At 37.7% G+C, this 19,631-nt stretch overlaps 1 protein-coding gene across 1 annotated transcript; it reads left to right on the forward strand.

The window, feature by feature from the left end:
* Window positions 1-3,473: 3,473 nt before the first annotated feature.
* Window positions 3,474-19,179, forward strand: stl (ADAMTS metallopeptidase stall; the record flags this gene model as incomplete). Its single annotated transcript, XM_017620437.1, has 14 exons — window positions 3,474-3,546; window positions 7,215-7,478; window positions 10,086-10,276; window positions 11,739-12,807; window positions 14,186-14,345; window positions 14,487-14,618; window positions 14,708-14,957; window positions 15,019-15,177; window positions 16,114-16,411; window positions 16,491-16,862; window positions 16,962-17,278; window positions 17,366-17,876; window positions 18,575-18,730; window positions 18,904-19,179. Coding segments are annotated over 13 exons (3,870 nt in total), but the record flags the coding sequence as incomplete, so codon positions are not given.
* Between the last annotated feature and the right edge of the window lie 452 nt (window positions 19,180-19,631).

The following is a 19,631-nucleotide window of genomic DNA, read 5'->3' on the forward strand; positions in this document are numbered from 1 at the left end:
GTGCAAATGCATGATTGTGCCTCACTAACTAAATACAAACAAATACATATGTATGCAAGCATGCTTGAAAAGGTATTGTCCATGAGTGTCGCGCAAGCGCAGGTGAACTCTTCCACACTGATAATAACAAGCGTGTAAGTGCGAAATAGTGGAGGTATTTATGTGCAATGTTATATGAATAACCAAAACAAACAAAGGCTTAATGAATAAAAAAAAGTTTAATGAACAAACAAAAACAAATGATTTCACAAAGTTGAGATAAAATAAGTAGGTATCTACTCGCATAAAGACGCACGATACATTTGTGAATATGTCACGCAATATCACAATTTTTAATGTTGTACACAGCACATTGAGGACAAAACCAAAACATCTTGTTTTGCGCTAATAAAAAATAAATAGTGCCCCGGATTTTTATTGGCACACACTGGCAGGTTCGCAGTCGTAGCTATCACGGAAAATTTCACGTGCTTGTTTAGGTAGCCAGATAAAAATATAATTAGCTATGAGAATTTTTTATGCATGTGACATATGTATCTTTTTCTTAGGACAACTAAATATTCCTTGGTTTTCAGAAATTTTATTTTACGCTATACTTCTATTTAACAGATTAATGGCAAGACGTCACGGAGCTATGTAAATACATGCATAGAGTTAAAATGGACGGCTATCTATAAGGGAAGGGAGAAAAACACATTTTCCAGAGGAAGAAAAGAGAGACGAAAGCTACGTTAGTGCGAATAATTTGAATAGCGGCACAATGTGGGGGGAAAATCGCTATATGTCAAAAAAGCAGTCGTTATGTCTCAACCGATTTTCGTGATTCTTTTCTTAAAATGCCCCGATTAGTGGCATTTTTTGCAGTGAATTTATTGAATTACAATGATAATACGTAATTTTCAAGCCGGTGGATGGTTATATATATCCATCATATTTTTGCATGATTGTATATGTGCTTAGGCATACATATGTAAATATATAGGGTGTCCCAAAATTAATGCAAGATTTTATTTTAATCGAAAACACAGATATTTTTTTTTTTATTTGGCAACATTATTTGAAAGAAAGGAAATCACCATGAGACTTAACTGCGATCACTAATGGTAATTTTAACTTTAGAATTGAGGAATTTACTGTATTCTTCCAACAAGCGATATACATATAAGGTCAGTATTAAAAGGCAAGTTCTAACAACAGAAAGTACTTTTGTGAAAATCGCTGATAGCAGGTTTTGATTATAAGCCGCTTTGCCGCTATACATGATTGCCAAACTGTCATTTATTTTTAATTGGCGACAATTTATTGCAGCAATGGCGTTAAATTCACAGCTTTTTAAATTCCGGGTCTCCCTACATACATATACAAGTGTTTGCCGGCTACGGAAGCTGCCAATATGGATGATTCCATTATTTCGGTTCGCTGGTCATCGTGCTCTTTTATTTTTGTTTCCATTTTTTTGCGACCATTATTGTTGGGTATTTGTTTAGGGTTAGTGCCATCATCCAGTTCAAGTGCGTCAAAATACTGCGTGGCTTTCCGGCCAGTTCCAGCGCGTAATGTTTTTACACGTATGTATTTTGTTATGAGTGTGCTGTAACATATGTGTAATAGGGTGATCCAAAAATACGGAGGGAAATCTACTTGTTGGAGTTGTTTCCTGCTGAAGAATAATACGGTTCTCATTATTTGGACCAACAAACAACATATTTCGGTTTCATCCAAATTAAAAATCATGCCCATACCCGACTTGAAGCATTAGCTGATAATCTTATCTCATATACAATAATGAGTTTTTATGTGTCCATAATCGCATCACACACAAACAACTCGAAGTCTGAGTTGTTTAACTTTTTTCAAATAAGCATCATAGTTTTACTTTTTGAAGATTTGGATTACCCTAATACATATAAAAGTATGCTTGACTAATTATTGGTTAATTTGACTTTGATGCGTATTATTTTAATTGGCGTTGTGGAGATAGATAGATAAAGCTCTGCGACCAGTAGGTCTATTGTGCTTATTGGCATTGAGTACAAATTGATATTTTTTGAACGTTTTTCATGTTGCAAATATTTATTATTTTCATATTTCAAATATTGAAAATATGAAAAAAATCTATCTCACAAATTTTTTCGTGCATTGCTGTTACCATTCGATTTTCTTGCCAGCTATAATTTAATGCCATTTACCGCCACAATTGCTGTAGCTCGCCGGAAAATATACGCGAGTAGTAGTATTTGCTTTGCGTTTCACGCTTCGCTACGGGCATTTATGGTGCGTCGTCAGTAGGTATGTCGCTGAACTCCTCTGTCATGTGTTTTTTTCGTCGTTTTTTTGCAGCTAGTAGCAATTATTTGTAAACATATTACGGCCTAACATTTTCAACTTTGAACTAAAAGGCAGGGGGCTGTGAACTCATGCCGGTGTTGTTGCATTCATTTTATTTAACACTTTCGTCTATCTAAATAAGTAGTATTTATTTACTACCTCTTAGGGCCGTTTTCTGAAGTAACCTTTAACTTAAAAGCTCACTTTATATTTAAAGGGTGTATTAAAAATAAAGCCATGACTAAAGTAAAGCATTTCTATTATAGGTTTTTGACGTATGTATATTTCTTGGTTATAAACCAATTTTAAACCGACTTTATTTTAGACACAATCATAAATTTTAATGCAACCTTTAAATATAAAGTGACCTTTAAAGTTGCAGGTTACTTGAGAAAACGGCCCTTAAGAAATTTCAAATTAAGTGGCAGATTTTTCTGCTACACTTAGAGCGCATATTTGCGTTAAATTGCAAGTTCCCGTATTATTTTATGTATGTATAACTTTTTTCTGGTTAATAGAAAATTTCCTTAACTTTTCCAAAATTTGGCAAATTGTTTCGCGTGGTAGCCAATTGTGTTGGTTGAAGGCTTGCAAGCGATTTAGTCGGCCATTAGCTGGTTGTTAGCGTTTTCAGCAGTTGTTGTCGTTTTCACTTGCCAAGGAAAAAAAACAACAATGAAAATGAATTAAAAGCAGATACATTAATATGTACCTACGTCGAATTTTCAGAAAATACATCCCTAATTTGGAGACCACTTCGTGCGCAACATGGTATAGGGAAAGTCCGTTTAAAGTCACAACGCACCTCTAAAACTCGACTATGGCGGATATGATTATTAGGATGCCTCAAACCCGACTCGAATAAGTTCAATTCTTTTTTCTTCAAGTAAAACATAAAAACAAAGCACAAAGCAAACAAATTTTATTTATTAGAAGAAACGAAATCACCATTATTGCAAAAAAAAAATATGAAAAGGCGGAAAAATAACTCTTGGGGTTTGACAAGTACGAGTTTTTACTAATGCTTGTTAATTGTTTCGTTGAAGCTCTAAAAAACATTTGAATTGTTCCACAGTGTCATATTTTTTTAATAAACTGGAAAAGTTTATTTCAGATACTATATAAAATAATTCGTTTCCTTTTAGATTGACGAACAATCACTCGCGGATCATTTGGCAGAGCACGAAAAGGAATTAATTTTTGGGAAAGCGAAATCAAGTAAGTATAAAGGAATTTAATAAAAGAGTTAAATACATTGAATGCCATGTGGTTCGAAACTTCAGTGCCTTGACCTGAGGTAAGTAAAAAATATACAAAAAAAAATCTACGGTAATTTGTAGCTTCTTCTACTTTTATACACACTCAGGGAAGAAAACATTGGCACAAAGAAATTTTCACAACATATGCAATAATTTTTATTTAAATTATTTTGCTATTTTTTTTTTTTAATGTATGTTCATGCAACAAAAAACCATAAGGGTAAGGCTTCTAAAGTTTGTGCAAATCTCAGGAAAATTCAATAAATTTTCATGCGAATTTTCAACTTCTTTTCTTTTTTTAATTTTCTTGAGTATGCCACTTTTTGTTACCCATTAAATTTTTGGCAATTTTTCCCCATTTTCTGCCATACAAAAAAAAAATCGAAAATACTTTGTATGGAAAAATGCTTAAACAAAAAAGTTGCATATATTGTGCCAATACTTTTAGCCGTGAGTGTACTAAAGAACTTTTCACAATATGTGCAACAATTTTAATTTAAATTTTCTTTGCTTAATTTTTTATAAAAAAATAGTTCAATCAACAAAAAACATAAAAGTAAAATTCCTAACTTTATATTGAATAAATTTTCATGCGAATTTTCGACTTCTTAATCAGTTTTTTGTAAAATTTTTTTGAGTGTGCAATTTTGTAGCCCACTAAATTCTAGTATATTTGCCGTTGATTTTTGGCAATTTTTTCACGCATTTTCTTTCCATATAAAAAATACAAATACTTTGTATGGAAAAAATTCGAAACACCTTCAACAAAAAAAAAAATCCTAAAAATCAACTCGTTTTTTTAGCAAGCAACTTCTAATTTCCTGCATAAAGTTTAGAAATTATACTTTTATGTTTTTTGTTCCCGAATGAAGCATATTTTTAGGAAAAATTAGCGGAAAAAAAAATTGTTGCACATATTGTGCCAATGCTTTTTGTCGTGAGTGTACTAAAGTAAAGCGGCTCATATGCATAAAGAATTTTAAATAATAGTGGATATTAAGCATTACGTTATTTAAAAAAATCTTCAAATATATTTCGTATGGAATGGAATGAGTGACATCGTAACCAAAAATACCAAAAATCAACAGCAAAATCCAGCTACATCAAACATTTCATACTTGCATTTTTTTATAATAGAATTGAATGGACTAAAACACTGCATACCCAAAACTCCTTAACGACACCATTTCCTTTAATAGTAATATAATAGATTGGCGCTTACACATACGTTAGTGTTTGGCCGAGCTTCTCCTCCGATTTGTGACGTGCGCCTTGATGTTGTCACACAAAGAGGAGGGACCTACAGTTTTACGCCGACTCCGAACGGCGATTGTATTTTTATGAGAAGCTGTTTTTCATGGCAGAAATACACTCGGAGGTTTGCCATTGTCTGCCGAGGGACGACCGCTGTTAAGAAAAAACCTTTTTTCTATTTTTTTTGCGATGTTGCTTTGACCAGGGCTTGAACCCAGGTGCTGTGGAGTGGAAGCGCGCACTGCTTACCACTACACCACAGCGGGCGACCATTTCCTTTGCTGATGAGATATTACAAAGTTGGGTTCCCTAAGGCTAAGTGATAGCCTAGACCCAATACTCAGTTATTATTCCACCTCGAAATATTTTCAGTCCTCAATGCCTTGAAATAAGTGTTTAGGTATTTATGGTAACAGCAAAGGTTCACAACCAGTTATAGCACTCCCACCTTGGGCCAACGAAGGAACCATCAGAAACTCGGCAAATATTTCGTTTAGCAATGATTGGCCGTTATCGAAGGGCTACTGGTGAGCAAAATTCAAGCTACCCCTTATTACAGAGTTTCCAGCAAGGTAATTGTTTTCATTGAGCTGATGATAGTACAGACAACTTTCCCCTTAAAGAGGAAGATACGGCAGAACAATATTTTTTTGATTCTGCCCCACCATTGCAAAGGTATAGGTGGAAAGGGAAAGGAGAGAAAACTCCCAGGTTGTTTCTGTTCAGAATCGGTCTGATAGCGAAAACCTTTGCTTAAAATATGCTGCACTGGTCGTGTAAACTTACTGTCCGACCGGCGTTCAGTTCCCGGCATTATATTCCGACACCTACTTCTGATACCATTTTAGATAAATCCGTGAAAATATTTGGAGCTCTACGGCTGGGTTTCAATCCCTCGTATCAACTCTCCTCCTCAATCGTTGTGCGCAACCTTCGTTGCCACTTAAAGTAAGCTGCAACATAGTCTGTGCTGCTTGTATTCGTCGCCCCGACTGAGCTGTGCCCAAAGGTTCTGTAATTGAATTCCTCTATAGCCTTCAATCCACCTCTTTCCCCAGCACTTAACTCGCTTTAGATCGCTTCGTATTATTAATTTGCCTGACTTATAAGGATGTCAGGCCATAGTGATATCGCAGGAAACGGTGCGGCTGATGAATTGCTCAGGGACCAAGAAAAGAGAGTGGGAGCTCCCTTGACTACTTGTGGATTTTTTCTGGAAAGTTAGGGCTTTTCTCAACTCAGAGAACGCTGGGAGAAAGTCAGGGATTACGATTTGTTAGGCTCATCTTGGCCGAGGATGGACCGCTGACTGTCTAGGTAGGTGTACCAGTGAGAATAAATATCTTATCGGATTCTTTTTGTCGGTGAAATCATTTCAACGCTCCCACTTACTTTATGACTAGTACGAAGGAGTTCTCTGGGACTAGCATCTGTCGCTTGCGAAACCTAAACACTTTACGTTTCTCGCTTAACCGTTTTCGCAAAAGTTCAAAGAAATATATCCTATGTATACCCATACACATATACATATGAAAATATGCATATAACAAGAACTTTAATAAGTCTGAAAAAAAATGTGTCTTCGATATTGGCAGTAATTTGTAATTTGCACTTCAGAAAATAAATTCGAACTGGAATCAATAGCAGTGGCTGCCAGCAATCACTAATAACACTTTGAGCTGTTAAGCTGATGCCAGATAAAACTTTGTAGCTTTGCGTGACATTTATAAATTTGCCAGCAAAGCGCCAGACGCAAAAGGTATGCCACAATGAACGCCAAGAAATCAATTTTGCACTGCTTTTTTACTCGTCAAAATTGCTGTGGATTTAAGATATTTTGCTTTAAAATTATCAGCAATGTAATTGAGTTTTATGTTTCAGCATGAATACTCGAATTTGGACGAAACAAAATAAATATTAAACCGGCTGATTGTCAAAGCGCGCAAAAAGATGGGAGTTGGCCATCTTTTCGCTTCGCGCTGCAGCTTCAATGATCTATGTGGCATGCTTTGTGCATTTTCATACAATTCATCTTAGCTGTCAAAGCGAATCTGTCACGTAAAGCGAAGCAAACGTTTTATGTGGCATCAGCTTTAGAGGCGGCGCACTTGAATAGACAAACGAATAGACAGACAGGCAGGCAGACAAGCAGACATAAAGATATACGCTGATATAGGCCAAAAGACTGCAGTTGAATTGGCAGACAGCGGGCAAACCTCAACTTCTAAGCGTCCCCAGTGAATATTAACTGTTTGTTGCTCTGCCTTTTAGAATATTAGGATTTATAAATTACTAAATTATAAATACATACATATATTTACATAAATACTTAAATGAATGTGAATAATTGCCAACATTGATCTTTATTTGCAGGGCGTCCACTCAAATTGGTGCATTTGCAACATCTAGCAAATGCCAATGCCGCTGAGGGAGCAACCAAAGTTGCTGATGCTGGTAGCTCAATGCAGTCAGAACCAAAACAACAACAGCACGAGAATCAGCAGCAAGCACACAAATCATCGCATCGTGTCAAACGTTCTGGCACCAGCGCCACCACAGAGCGTCAAAGCGGCGCCCAACCGCAAATGCAGTCACCAGCGGGCGAAAATGAGGAGGTTGTCTCTGTGCAAATAAAAGGTAAGCCAGTGGCAAATGCTCCACTTAATAACATATGCTACAAATATTCAAACATGATTTATTGCAAGATCATTGCGCGCGTGTTGCGCTTAAAGTTTGATGAGATTGACAGAATATGCAGTGCAGGTGAAGTAAGATAAAGATCTTGCTAGATATGAACGAGTATTTTCAAAATTACCCTGCAAAAAATTGTGCGACTAATCTCTAAAGAGAGTATTCCGAGATTACTCTCAATCGGGTACAATTGGGCATTAATTAGTCGCAACTAGTCTCATACGGGTACTAATGGAGGTCAATTAGTCTCGACTCATCCCTTATGGGTATAATTGGAGATCAATTAGTCCCCAACTCATCTCCAACGGGTACTATTAACGATTTAATGATATGTACGCACTTAGTCAATGAAATTTCATGTGCGGCGTTGGCACACAGATAGAGTATTCGTCTAACAAAACTGAGCAACCCGGTTCGAATCTCAGCTGGCGCAAATTTTTATTTGTATTTTTTAAAAGTGACTAGTCGCTTTTTATACCCTTTCGGGTATAAAGGTGAACAATTAGTCTCTTCATAGGACATGCTCGAACAAAAGCGATCAGTTCATTCCATATAAAGAGATCAAAAGTGGTATTAGTCGCATGCTCCTTTGCGATTGCTCCCGGAGTCATCCCGGATTAGTCCCATTTTTTGCAGGGTAGATTTTTTTTTAATTTGATGAGACTAAGAGAATTTTATTAATTGCAAGTTCCCTTGCTGGAATAATAATTTGGACCTAAAGTAAAAACATGTTAGGAAACTAACATGAGGCAAAGCACAGTGTGTATACGGTTTATTTAAAAATAGATTTAATTTTAAATAGTGCTATATATTTTGAATTTGTGGAAATTATCGATGGTCCAAATTTAAAAAATTGAGAGAAATATGTGTTTTTCTTATTTTACCCGATAAAAAATCCCACAAGCCAAGTTCGACAATAGATTATTATATACCATTTTAATGGTCTAAATATTCTCTTCTCAGATCATGTTCGATCTTTGAAATCGAATCAGAAATAGCCATTCAAAAACTCATAAATCCACAAAATCCTATTTTCTGGCCCATAAATCAACAGGTATCGACCTCTAAATGACCTTTAAAAAATCTATAAAAATAGGCAAACATATTTTTCATAAAAAAAAATAAAATTAGGGGGTAGGGTCTTAAAATTAAAAAAAAAAACCATTTTCGATGGGCACCCTAGTGTTCATGTTAGTACTTGGGCCTTGTGTAAAGCAGCCCGAGAAGTGGATTTCTAATAGAGGCCTGCTTGTTTTGTCAGGTGTGTGCGTGTAGGTTCCCTCAGGTTTTTCAAAGTGCATAAGACCATTCGAATGAACCATTTTTAGAGCCCTCTGTAGGCTTTGAGCACTGTACCTCATGCGCTCCAACAACTCATAGAAACTGTTTTTGATCGCGTCAACTTACTCTTACGACGTGAAGTAACAGAAATGACTTCGGGTATATTCCAAACTATGAAACCAATAATGCCCCCATTTTATTCTTCACTTGGCAAACCTTCGCCCCGCAACCGGTTAAGGTTGAGTGCATCAACACAATTTTGATATTGTAAATGAGTGAATGCCACATCCATCCATCTGTGTACGTCTATTTTTGTGTGAGATGCGTTTTCTTTTATTTCTTTCTAATGTTTTGCACTTGCCTCATTACCATATGTGATTTAAGGCATTCTTTGATCTTATTGCCTATGTGGCCTTTGAAATAAAACTTATTATTCCGGTCAATGCAACTTAAATGATGTGGCTGTGAGATGCGCTAACAAAAAACGGTTTAGAGATAGACTTTGAGTGCAGCAGTGGCTGACGAGCGCCTACCGTTGCATGAAAGATGCACTACTATCTGCACATATTGCAGTAATGAGAGAATATGTAGGTTTATATGTATATCTGCATCTAGATTCGTAAATTATGGATATAGTGATGAATATGCACATTAGGGTGGTCCTTAAAAAATCAAATCAAACATTTTTTTCAGTCTCACCCCCTCAATCGGCAATACCACTGTCACAGATATCACATATAAATTTTGGTCCCGATTGGAGACGGTTAATACGTGTCGCAGAGGGATCAACGGCCAGATGCCTCTATGGACTCAAAAAATTAATAATATTTTTTTTTCATTTAATACCCAAAACCTATACTACTAAAGTCGAGGATATCACATATAAATTTTGGTGCTGATTGGAGTCGATTAAGATGGCAAACATAGGGTAATCTGAACTTTGCCCACTGTGCGACACGCCTTAACCCTCTCCAATCGGGACCAAAATCTATATGTGTTATCTTCGACTATAGCTGCATCGACGTAGGGGTCGAGGATTAGGAAATCTGATGTAAAAATTTGCTTCCTACATTTAAGGACCACTCTAATGTACAAACATATGTATATGTAATATATACACTCATATAAAACACTTATATGTATTATTTTTTTATCCACGTATTCCCTTTACTTTTGCCCATGTACCATACATTTCTATTTCTTCTGCTCTGTTGGCTTTCAATATATGTAGTAATTGTTTGAATTTTTTCGATTGCGTTTTTTTTTTTACAGACAACGAGCAATCGGTGCACCTACAGCTACGCCAGACACCGAAACTAATCGACGATGCGTTTGTATTCATCCGACGCTACGCCAACTCGACGCAGTTCATTGAGGATTCGCATAAATTAGCGGAGCGGTATGAGCGGTGCTTTTACAGTAATGAAAATTCAGCACTTGACCTTTGTGATGATGGAAATGTGGTAAGTAGCAAAAAATATTCAACGCAAAAAAATTACATTGAATAAAAGATGAATCGAAAAAAAAACGGTCGAGGAGGTGGAATATTTGTTGAGTGGTGTGTGTGTGAATTGTTCGGGGAGAATGAGCGTGTAACCTGCAATTGGTCAAGCGGCTGGCGCTGATCAAAGATTCATTTGCATAGAATGTTAGTTGTGGAAAGTAGAGTGCACGGGTCAGCAGTCACGATATGAGAGAAAGAAGAGTGACTAAACTTGTGTGATGGGTATATTATGGAAATTACTTAGTGTATACCCCAGATGAGAATAATGTGTCAATTTAGCTTAATTTTTTTGTGATCAGTTGGTCACACTGGTGGCAGGTTCTATTTTATTATCAGGGACCGTGAACAAAAGGTACGATCGAAACGAAATTTCATTCTCGTGTTCTGTTCCCAAGAACGCTTAGATAACCCAAACCGAAATTAGATCAAACTTTTCGTGAGCATTTTCACAAGAACGAAAGTGAGAACAAAACTGTCGAAAAAGTTCTCAACGGAAATTATATAAGAACAAAAGCCTATGGAACGTGCCCAAAAAAAAAAGCGAACAATACGTTCGGAAACATTTCTAGAAGAACAAAATGGGAACAAAACTCTTAGAAACTTTCTCTCAAAGAACCATTTAGGAACTTAAGTCTCAGGAACTGGTTGACAGGGAACAAGTCGGGAACAAATCTTCTCTGAGCTGTTCATGAAAAATCAAAGCGAGAACAAAATTCTTCTCATAGCGTTCCATTGGTTTGAAATGTTTGAATATTTTGAAATTAATCAAAAACAAACTGAAAGATCTTTATGCAAATTAAGTTAACGAAAGACTTAAAATTAAATTTGTTTCCAAAAATGGACAGTTCACCCTAATGATAAACAATCAGGCTCTCTGGCTTAGAATTACCGGTCATGGTTCTCACTGAAACGATTGTTCCACAAAATACGCACACGTACCTCTCATTCTCAACGTTAAGTTTTCAAAACTGTTATTCTCGTTTTTTCCTCTATCAGAACGTTTTCCAGAATTTTGCTCTTATTTGATTGTCCTTAAAAATGTTCTCGATACTTTCGCTCTCATTTTTTTCTTATTAAAAACGTTCCAGAAAGTTTCGCTCTAATTTTGTTCTTCTTGAGAACGTTCCACGGAGTTTTGTTCTCATTTTGTTCTTTACGGAAGCGTTTCCGAACCTATTGTTCGCATTTTGTTCCCGCTCAATCTGCTCTCAATACTTTTGTTCCACTTTGAGATTACATTTTGTTCTCATGCAGACCGAAACCAAAACTGGAACGCGTACTTGGTACCTGATTGTTAATAGGCATTGTCCAATGGGGCGCCCAGTAGATATAACCAGTAGCTAGTGCTACCAGATATCAAGTAACCGGTCCTAAATCTAATTCGTTAATTTAATTTTTTGAACCCCTTTCCTACATTTCAGCGCGGTGTCTTCCATCACAACTCCACTAACTATATAATACATCCATTGCCGGCACGTTTTGGCAATTCCACACATGTAATACTCGAATCCAACTATCACACAGCGTCCAATCAACCCAAGGAGTCTGCCTCCATGCCGCTGGCGGCAACGGTACTTAATGCAAGCCTACAATTTGAACCCGACGAAGAAGATTTCAATGAGTTAAGTGACTTCAATTTGGTGCCCACTGTGATTGAGGACACTTTACGGCCCGCACGTAACTCCGATTATGAACCCAATGAAGAAATCGAAGGAGAAACATTACATAACTACACATATCATCACAAAAGCAGGGGCGATAAATCTAAAAAATATGTGGAATTAAATTTACGCTACAAGCCACGTTATCATCACAACAACGAACAGCAGCAGCACAACAGTCATCAACGTCATCAGCACCTGAAACAACTGCAACAACAGCAACACCAACATCTACATCAACAACTAACAAACAAACAGAAGTCGGATAAACTGCAACAACGCCAAAGAAAACAAAAAGCACATCATCGCAAACAATTTCATGAAACACTGCCACCATTAGCGCATAGCAATGTAACTCATAAGAGCAACAACAACAACGACAACAGCGAAAAGGATGATAGCAAAACAAACAGGAATTCCCAAAGTGATGATAAGCAAAAGCGACGTCGTCGTCGTCGTCGTCGCCGTTACATCGCCTCTGGCAGTCCAAAAATACCACAAGATCTGTATATTGAGACGGCGATCTTTGTTGATCGTGATCTCTTCAAGCATATGTCGAAGAATTTTCCCGACAATACTGAAAGTCAAATGATACGTTTCGTATTGGCAATGATAAATGCTGTGCAGCTGCTGTATCATGATCGTTCGCTGGGGCGGCGCATCAATTTCGTACTGAAACGCTTGGAGATACTTTACAATGATCCGGCAAACTTGCGGCGCTCCGATGATATTGATACGTATTTGAGTAATTTTTGTGAGTGGCAGCAACGTTTAAATCCGCCATCGGATACCGACACAATGCATTATGATCACGCTGTGATCTTGACAGGTGGGTGTGAGAAAACAATTTAATAGGCATAATTTCACAAGTGATGACGGAAAATAGTTTCACAACACTTCCAGGAAAGAGAAAGTAAGAATAGTTTAAGTTCAGACGAAACCAAACAGTTCTCTGCGGTTATGCGATATCTACATTAGAGTGCCCCAGGATATAAGAAATACATATTTTTTTGTAACTTTTTAACTTTTTTGTCTAGTTAGACGTAAGTGATTTATATATAAAGTTTTGTTGTTGTGCGATGACGATAAACCACAACGGCTTAAAAGTGAACTTTTTTTCAGAGTTTTGTTTCGAGTTTCAGTGTCGATTTTTCCTAAGCCATAGTTAACCTTCTGCTTGCTTCCGACTAAATGTAAAGCAGCAAGACTACCTGCATTTTTGTGCGACAAACTGCAGGTGGTTTCCACAGTCCACCTGTTATTACCTTCTCGATGAGTTCAGCCTTTAGTCTGTGTTTGCAGGAGGTTCGAGGTATTGCCAGCTCATCGGCTCGACAGTTGCCAGGAATGTACTTGTGTCCAGGGACCAATACAACAGTCAAGGAGCATTTTGAAGCCACTTTGAACCTTTCAGCCTGGCTGTCAGAAGAAATAGCGATATGCCGTTCTGGAGGGGCGGAGGTTATGGGCCATCGAAACACCTTCAGACGTTTAGAAGACTGAGTGCACTCCGGGCCTGCAGATGTTTGCCCGTTGCTACAATTGATATGTCATCAGCATACGCTTTGACTTGACAACCGGTGCCATTGAAACTTTGAAGTAGGGCTTTAACGGTTAGATTCCAGAGTAGAGGGGAGAGTAAGTACCCTTGGGGGGGCCTCTGGTCACATACTTTGTGAAGGAGGCATTCCCCAGTTCTGCTAGAAGAGTTCTCGTCGAGTAGGAGCCCAATGAAATCCAGCTAACCCTGTTGCACCCCCACCATAAGAGGGGATCTAAAAACATACTTCGGATAGACATTATTGAAGGCACCCACGATGTAGGGAGACAGTAACAGTATTCTATCATTCTTGTGAAGGCACCCTCGATATCGAGAAAAACTTCGAGCATATTTTCTTTAATGACACCTACACTCAACAAAATCAAGCCCATACTCCGGATGTTTTAGACCTTCACGGCAAGTTAGTGATTAACAAATCAATGTTTATTATCTTGCCCCATCGAATGTTCTCTTCCCTTTCTATTAAATTTTTTTGTTTTATCGTTTACGAGCCTTTCTCTAACTTTTTGCCGATCGAGAATCCCTCGTAAAATATAATGTTCGTAAAATGTACGTTTTCTTGCTGGCTGGGAGGCTACTTGCAAAAAATACAAAGCCAATTTATCATATAAATTAAACTCATTTGCTTGTTTTTGTTTTCTCACAGGTCTCGATTTGTATGTGGTAGACAAAGGCGGTAAGAAGATCAGTCAGGTGGTCGGTCTTGCGCCAGTGGCCGGCATGTGCACCAACACATCTTCATGTACCATCAACGAGGGCAAACATTTCGAAAGTGTTTTCGTTGTGGCGCACGAGATCGGACATAAGTGAGTGATTTCATGTAATGCAACATGCATTTGATTATTCAGTTTCCTTTTTTTGCTATTAAATTTATTTTTGTTTGTTTGCAAAAAAATGTTTGCTTAATTTTGTTTTTAATTTTCATTTCATATTTTTTGTCTCTGTAGCCTTGGTATGCGTCACGATACAATAAACGATCGAAATTGTGATCCCACACGGTATATAATGTCGCCCACATTGGGCAGTGGGAAGACCACTTGGTCGGATTGTTCGCGTGATTATTTGGAGGCGTTTTTAAGGTAGGAAGAATAAATAAGTATGTACATACATAGTTAGTAAAGGAAAATGTTTGAAGAGTTGAGTTTTTAATACCAATTTTATGCTCCAGAAAAGGACAAGGCAGCTGTCTCTTTGATCACGGTCAATTTACTAATAATTTAGATCACTCCGCTGAAGGCATACTACCCGGTGAGCGCTTTGATGCCGATCAACAATGTATGCTTAAATATGGACGCAATTCGATGCGTGCCAAAAATCAAAAGCAATCGGATATTTGCACAGATTTGCATTGTCAGCGAGAACGTTATACTTGGACATCACATCCGGCGTTGGAGGGTACTGAATGTGGGCAAAATATGGTAAGTTTGGGGTACGTCGAAAATTCCGTGCTAATACTTATAATCTACGAAATTATTACAGTGGTGTCGCAGCGGTACTTGTGTGATACGACCTGCATTTATAGAGCCCAATCATCCGGCGAAACAAGTCACAAACGCTGGCAAAGTGGGCTATGATAAAGCAAACTTCTTAGAGTCGAGTAAAATGGGCCATTTGCTACATGAATACAATTACAATAAGGTGAGTACTCTTATATAATACTTTTAGTAGAATACATATCTTTTTTGAAATTGAGAACGACAACGAAGGTAAAACAAAAATCATAATCGCACAGAGGTTTCTTATACGTACATATGTCTAGATCAAGAAGAGTTAGTACTTTTAGACTCGGTTGGGGGCTAAAGTTCTTGGTATTGCTACCATAAGTCACTTTGTTCTATTAATCAGCTAGCTCAATACCGACGTACAGGGTGAAAGTAGATCAAGAGAGTAAATAGTTCGGCTTTAGAATTAAAATCAGTTCCATATTCGCCTTTAGGTCACTAGAAAAAAATCGATCGGGACACGGAAATTTTTGTCACTTGCGCTGCTCGATGAGCAAATACTAATACCTGACCTGTCTCTGTGGATCAACGCTTAAAGTTAGCACGTTTACTAACTTGGAATAGAAGGGTTACGTTGATGGAGAGTTTGATATAATAATAATAATAATAATAGATTGGCGCTTACACATATGTTAGTGTTTGGCCAAGCTTCTCCTCCGATTTGTGGCGTGCGCCTTGATGTTGTCACACAAAGCGGAGGGACCTACAGTTTTACGCCGACTCCGAACGGCGATTGTATTTTTATGAGAAGCTGTTTTTCATGGCAGAAATACACTCGGAGGTTTGCCATTGCCTGCCGAGGGACGACCGCTGTTAAGAAAAAACCTTTTTTCTATATTTTTGCGATGTTGCTTTGACCAGGGTTTGAACCCAGGCATTGTGGAGTGGAAGCGCGCACTGCTTACCACTACACCACAGCGGCCGACAGTTTGATATAGGCTACCAAAAAGCTTTAAAGTATTTTAATAGAAATGATAAAAGCCTAAATTGGCTTGGTTTAGCAATAACAGATTCTCATTGGCTTTGTTAAAAATATAGTTGAGCTGATTTTATTTTATTTCCTTCGTTGCAGCCCGCGAGTTGGAGTGATTGGAGTGAAGGAAGTGAATGCGCCTCTGGTTGTCTTTATGGACCCTCACGGCGATTGCTCGAAGGCAGCACCGGACTGAGAACTTATTCGCGAAGATGCGTCGATCACCGTAGACGTTGTATGGGACGCAACGATAAATATGAGGCGTGCATAGCTAAGCAGTGCTACAGTTTAAAAATCGTAATGACAATCGATGATTTTGCTAATGACAAATGTAGTCGCGCGCAAAAGTCCGATGCAGAATTGACGGGTGAAGGCGTGCAAATTATAGGCGATATTGGTAGGTAACAATATTCGTTGAGCTTAAATTTTTTGTAGACTTACACCTTCTGATTTTATATTGAAATATAACTTTGCAGAGGAATCGTGCAAAGTATATTGCCGCACGAAATCGAACGGCACTAAAACGCGACGCTGGACTTTCCCAGATGGCACCACCTGCCGCTCAACGCTATATCGGGCCGAAGATATTTCCTATTGCGTAGCGGGACGCTGCGAAAAGTTTTCCTGCGATAATTCTACACAAAACTATTACAAATTGGATCCAAACTTTTGCCAGCAGCGGAAGCCACCAACGCGTGCAGAGGAGTCGGAGAGTCGCCGCTACAATTCGGTGCATGCAACCGCGGCTAGCAGTAATAATGTGAATTATAAAAATTTGAATAGCAACAACAATATACCAACCTACAATATATACGCGCCAACAACATATCGCAGCAAATACGAGAATGGTGAGTCATCGTTTGGCCCTTGCATAGAGAGGCAATAAATTTTAAGGCGCGCACAATTCACAATTGACTTCTTATCCGTTTCTCCCTCCCTTTGCATAGAAGTGGCAGTTCGCAGTTTCCATGGTCAGGAGCGTGAGCCACCCTACAAACGTAAATCGGATGCATATCAAGCGTGGAATAAATACAGCTATCCGCTGCGTGACTCAGCGCAACCTGTAGCACAGCCACAGCCACCAAAACCGCCACCTCCCGTCTCTGCTTCGTTGGTAGCCGTGGATACAGCAGCCTCGGAGCCAGAGTGGATTGTCAAATCGGGCTGTCACTCGAGCTGTATGGCCAAATCGAAGGGCATTCAAGTGGTGACTTCCCGGCGCACCGGTGCCAACAACATACAGCTATGCACGCACGCCGCCAAGGTACAATATTCGTTCGCCACCGAAGTGTGCACATTTTATTGTAATACATATAGATTTTTTTCATATTTTATTGTTGATTTATTGCAGCCCTGTGAGCGTTTGCTGTCCGCCACCGAACACGCGGAACACACTTGCGCGCGCTACAAGCTAAAGGTGCGTGGCCTATCCGGCTATGGCACGCAAATTGCAGCGAGTGTTGACGAGCCGGATAGAAGTTGTCGTGTTGGTTGCCAAGATGAATTTATAAAATATCGTTTCTATTTGGTGAATGGCCGGTATGGACATTTTCCGCTTGGCACTAAGTGTTCGAACACAGAGGAGCGTTACTGTGTCAATGGCAAGTGTTTGGAATTCGGCCCAGACAATATACCGTTACAGCAGTCACATATTAGTTTGGCCTTATTTCGTAGTCGTCGGTCATTGCCGGCGCAGGAGTCTTTGGCGGATAGAAAGTTCGCGGAGTCCGCTGTACATGGCGCGCGGCAGCGACGTAGTTATCTCTACTTTGATCCTGTTAATATTACGGAGACGATTACACAAGATTTTATAAATAACATTGTTAGTAGCATAATGGATATTGAGCAGCAGCGTGTCGGAGGTAAGGAATTTGTAAAAAGAGATTGTTTTTGAAAAATTTAAAGTTACTAATGAATACTTCCTTGGCGCTTAACCACCGAAGAGATTTGAGCCGAGTTATACATTAAAAAATAGCAGTTATTTTTTTCCCAAGGACTCCAAGTCCTTCTTCATCTAATCTTTCCATCGCAGAGGAGGGGCCTAAAATTTAGTGAGCTATAAAATTGCATAATAATTTTTTGTATAAATTCTGGTGATTTTTTTTATAAATTTCAAATTTTACTTGTGTGGTTTTTTTCGTTTTGGGAATACCCTTTAATGGTTTTAAACTAATTTTTATTATTTAAAATTTATTTACAGGAAACAGGGGAATCGATTTTGCTTAAAAAAAAAATTAATATAAGGGGTGTTATTTCTGAACGTTACCCCCCTCTGCTGATTTTACTTTTAACTTAAACTTTTAAAAAATATTTAAACCTCATTAAAAAACAAGCTTTCTAATGCCGATTAGCGAAAAACATGAGGGTCATCTCAAGGTCAACATGGTTATTTTTTAACGGTAAAAATTCTACGTTCAGATAACATATCATACGTTCAGTAAGAATACCCCATAAACTAATAAAAATTAAAAAATCGGCAACGATAAATCTGATTCGGGATCCCGAATCCCTGGTCTAGATGCCTTACTTATCACTATTATTCTGTTTCCTTTCGTTTCAGAGGAAGCTCTCATACGCGATCACATCGAATTTAATAATCCTATACACATATCAACAGATGAAAAACCAAATTGAACTGCGAGGGAGCAACATATATTTATTTTCTTGGATTAAAGTGAACGAAATTAAGGCGCATATTAATTGTAGAAATATAATAGGGGTATTCACGATCCGGTGCATACTGCCTAGCATGGTGCATAGATTGTATGATTGGCTAATTTAGTTGTTGTTGAACACATGAAACAACAACAATATGCTATTTACATATGTTATCTATGCACCATGCTAGACAGTATACACCGGATCGTGAATACCCCTAATGTATGTATTTATGTACATGCATATATATATGTATGTGTATCTATCATATGAATATTTATTGTATGTGATGAAGTTGGCGTACGGAAAAGTTTTTGTATTGATTTTTCTTGTACGCTTTGTGCGCTAAAATTAGTGATATTTTCATTAGGCTTTTAAAACAAATCATAGCTTTCGAATCGATCTTAAGTTTTTATCAGCGATTATAAGCATTCATGGCACACGCTGTAAAATGTTTTTATTGTCTGAAAATGTATAGGATATATGTAAATAAATGAATAATAGAAACACGTTTTATAATTTGATTAATTGCGGGACAAACAAGATTCATGCATGAAGAAAACTTATACCTATTTTCATCATTTTGTATTTTTCTTTATGTAAATAAACAGGTCTGAATAATAATGAACAATTTCAGTTTTTAAATTTGCTGAACTATAAACTTTGGGATCCCTTTCCGAAGCCGAATATTTGGAGTCCTGTTTGGTTCGAGCCAAAAAATAAGTTACAATTTATATAAACCTTATAGAAAAAAAAAATTTCTCAAATAAAAAAAAATTATTATAGAAAAAAAACAACAGTTTATAGTAAATGGTAGAAGTTATAGCTGCTAAAAACTGTTGCTTTATCCAACTTTTTTATCTGCTGCTCTTTAGACTTGATCATGTAGATAGTTATTGTGGTTGTTGTTTTTTTGGTTTATTTAAATTTTTAGCATTATAACTTGAAGGCGTACCTGT

This window comes from Rhagoletis zephyria, unplaced genomic scaffold, assembly GCF_001687245.7.
Source record: "Rhagoletis zephyria isolate East Lansing unplaced genomic scaffold, Rhagoletis_zephyria_1.1 Rzeph_scaffold_02158, whole genome shotgun sequence".
Taxonomy (NCBI): Eukaryota; Metazoa; Arthropoda; class Insecta; order Diptera; family Tephritidae; genus Rhagoletis; species Rhagoletis zephyria.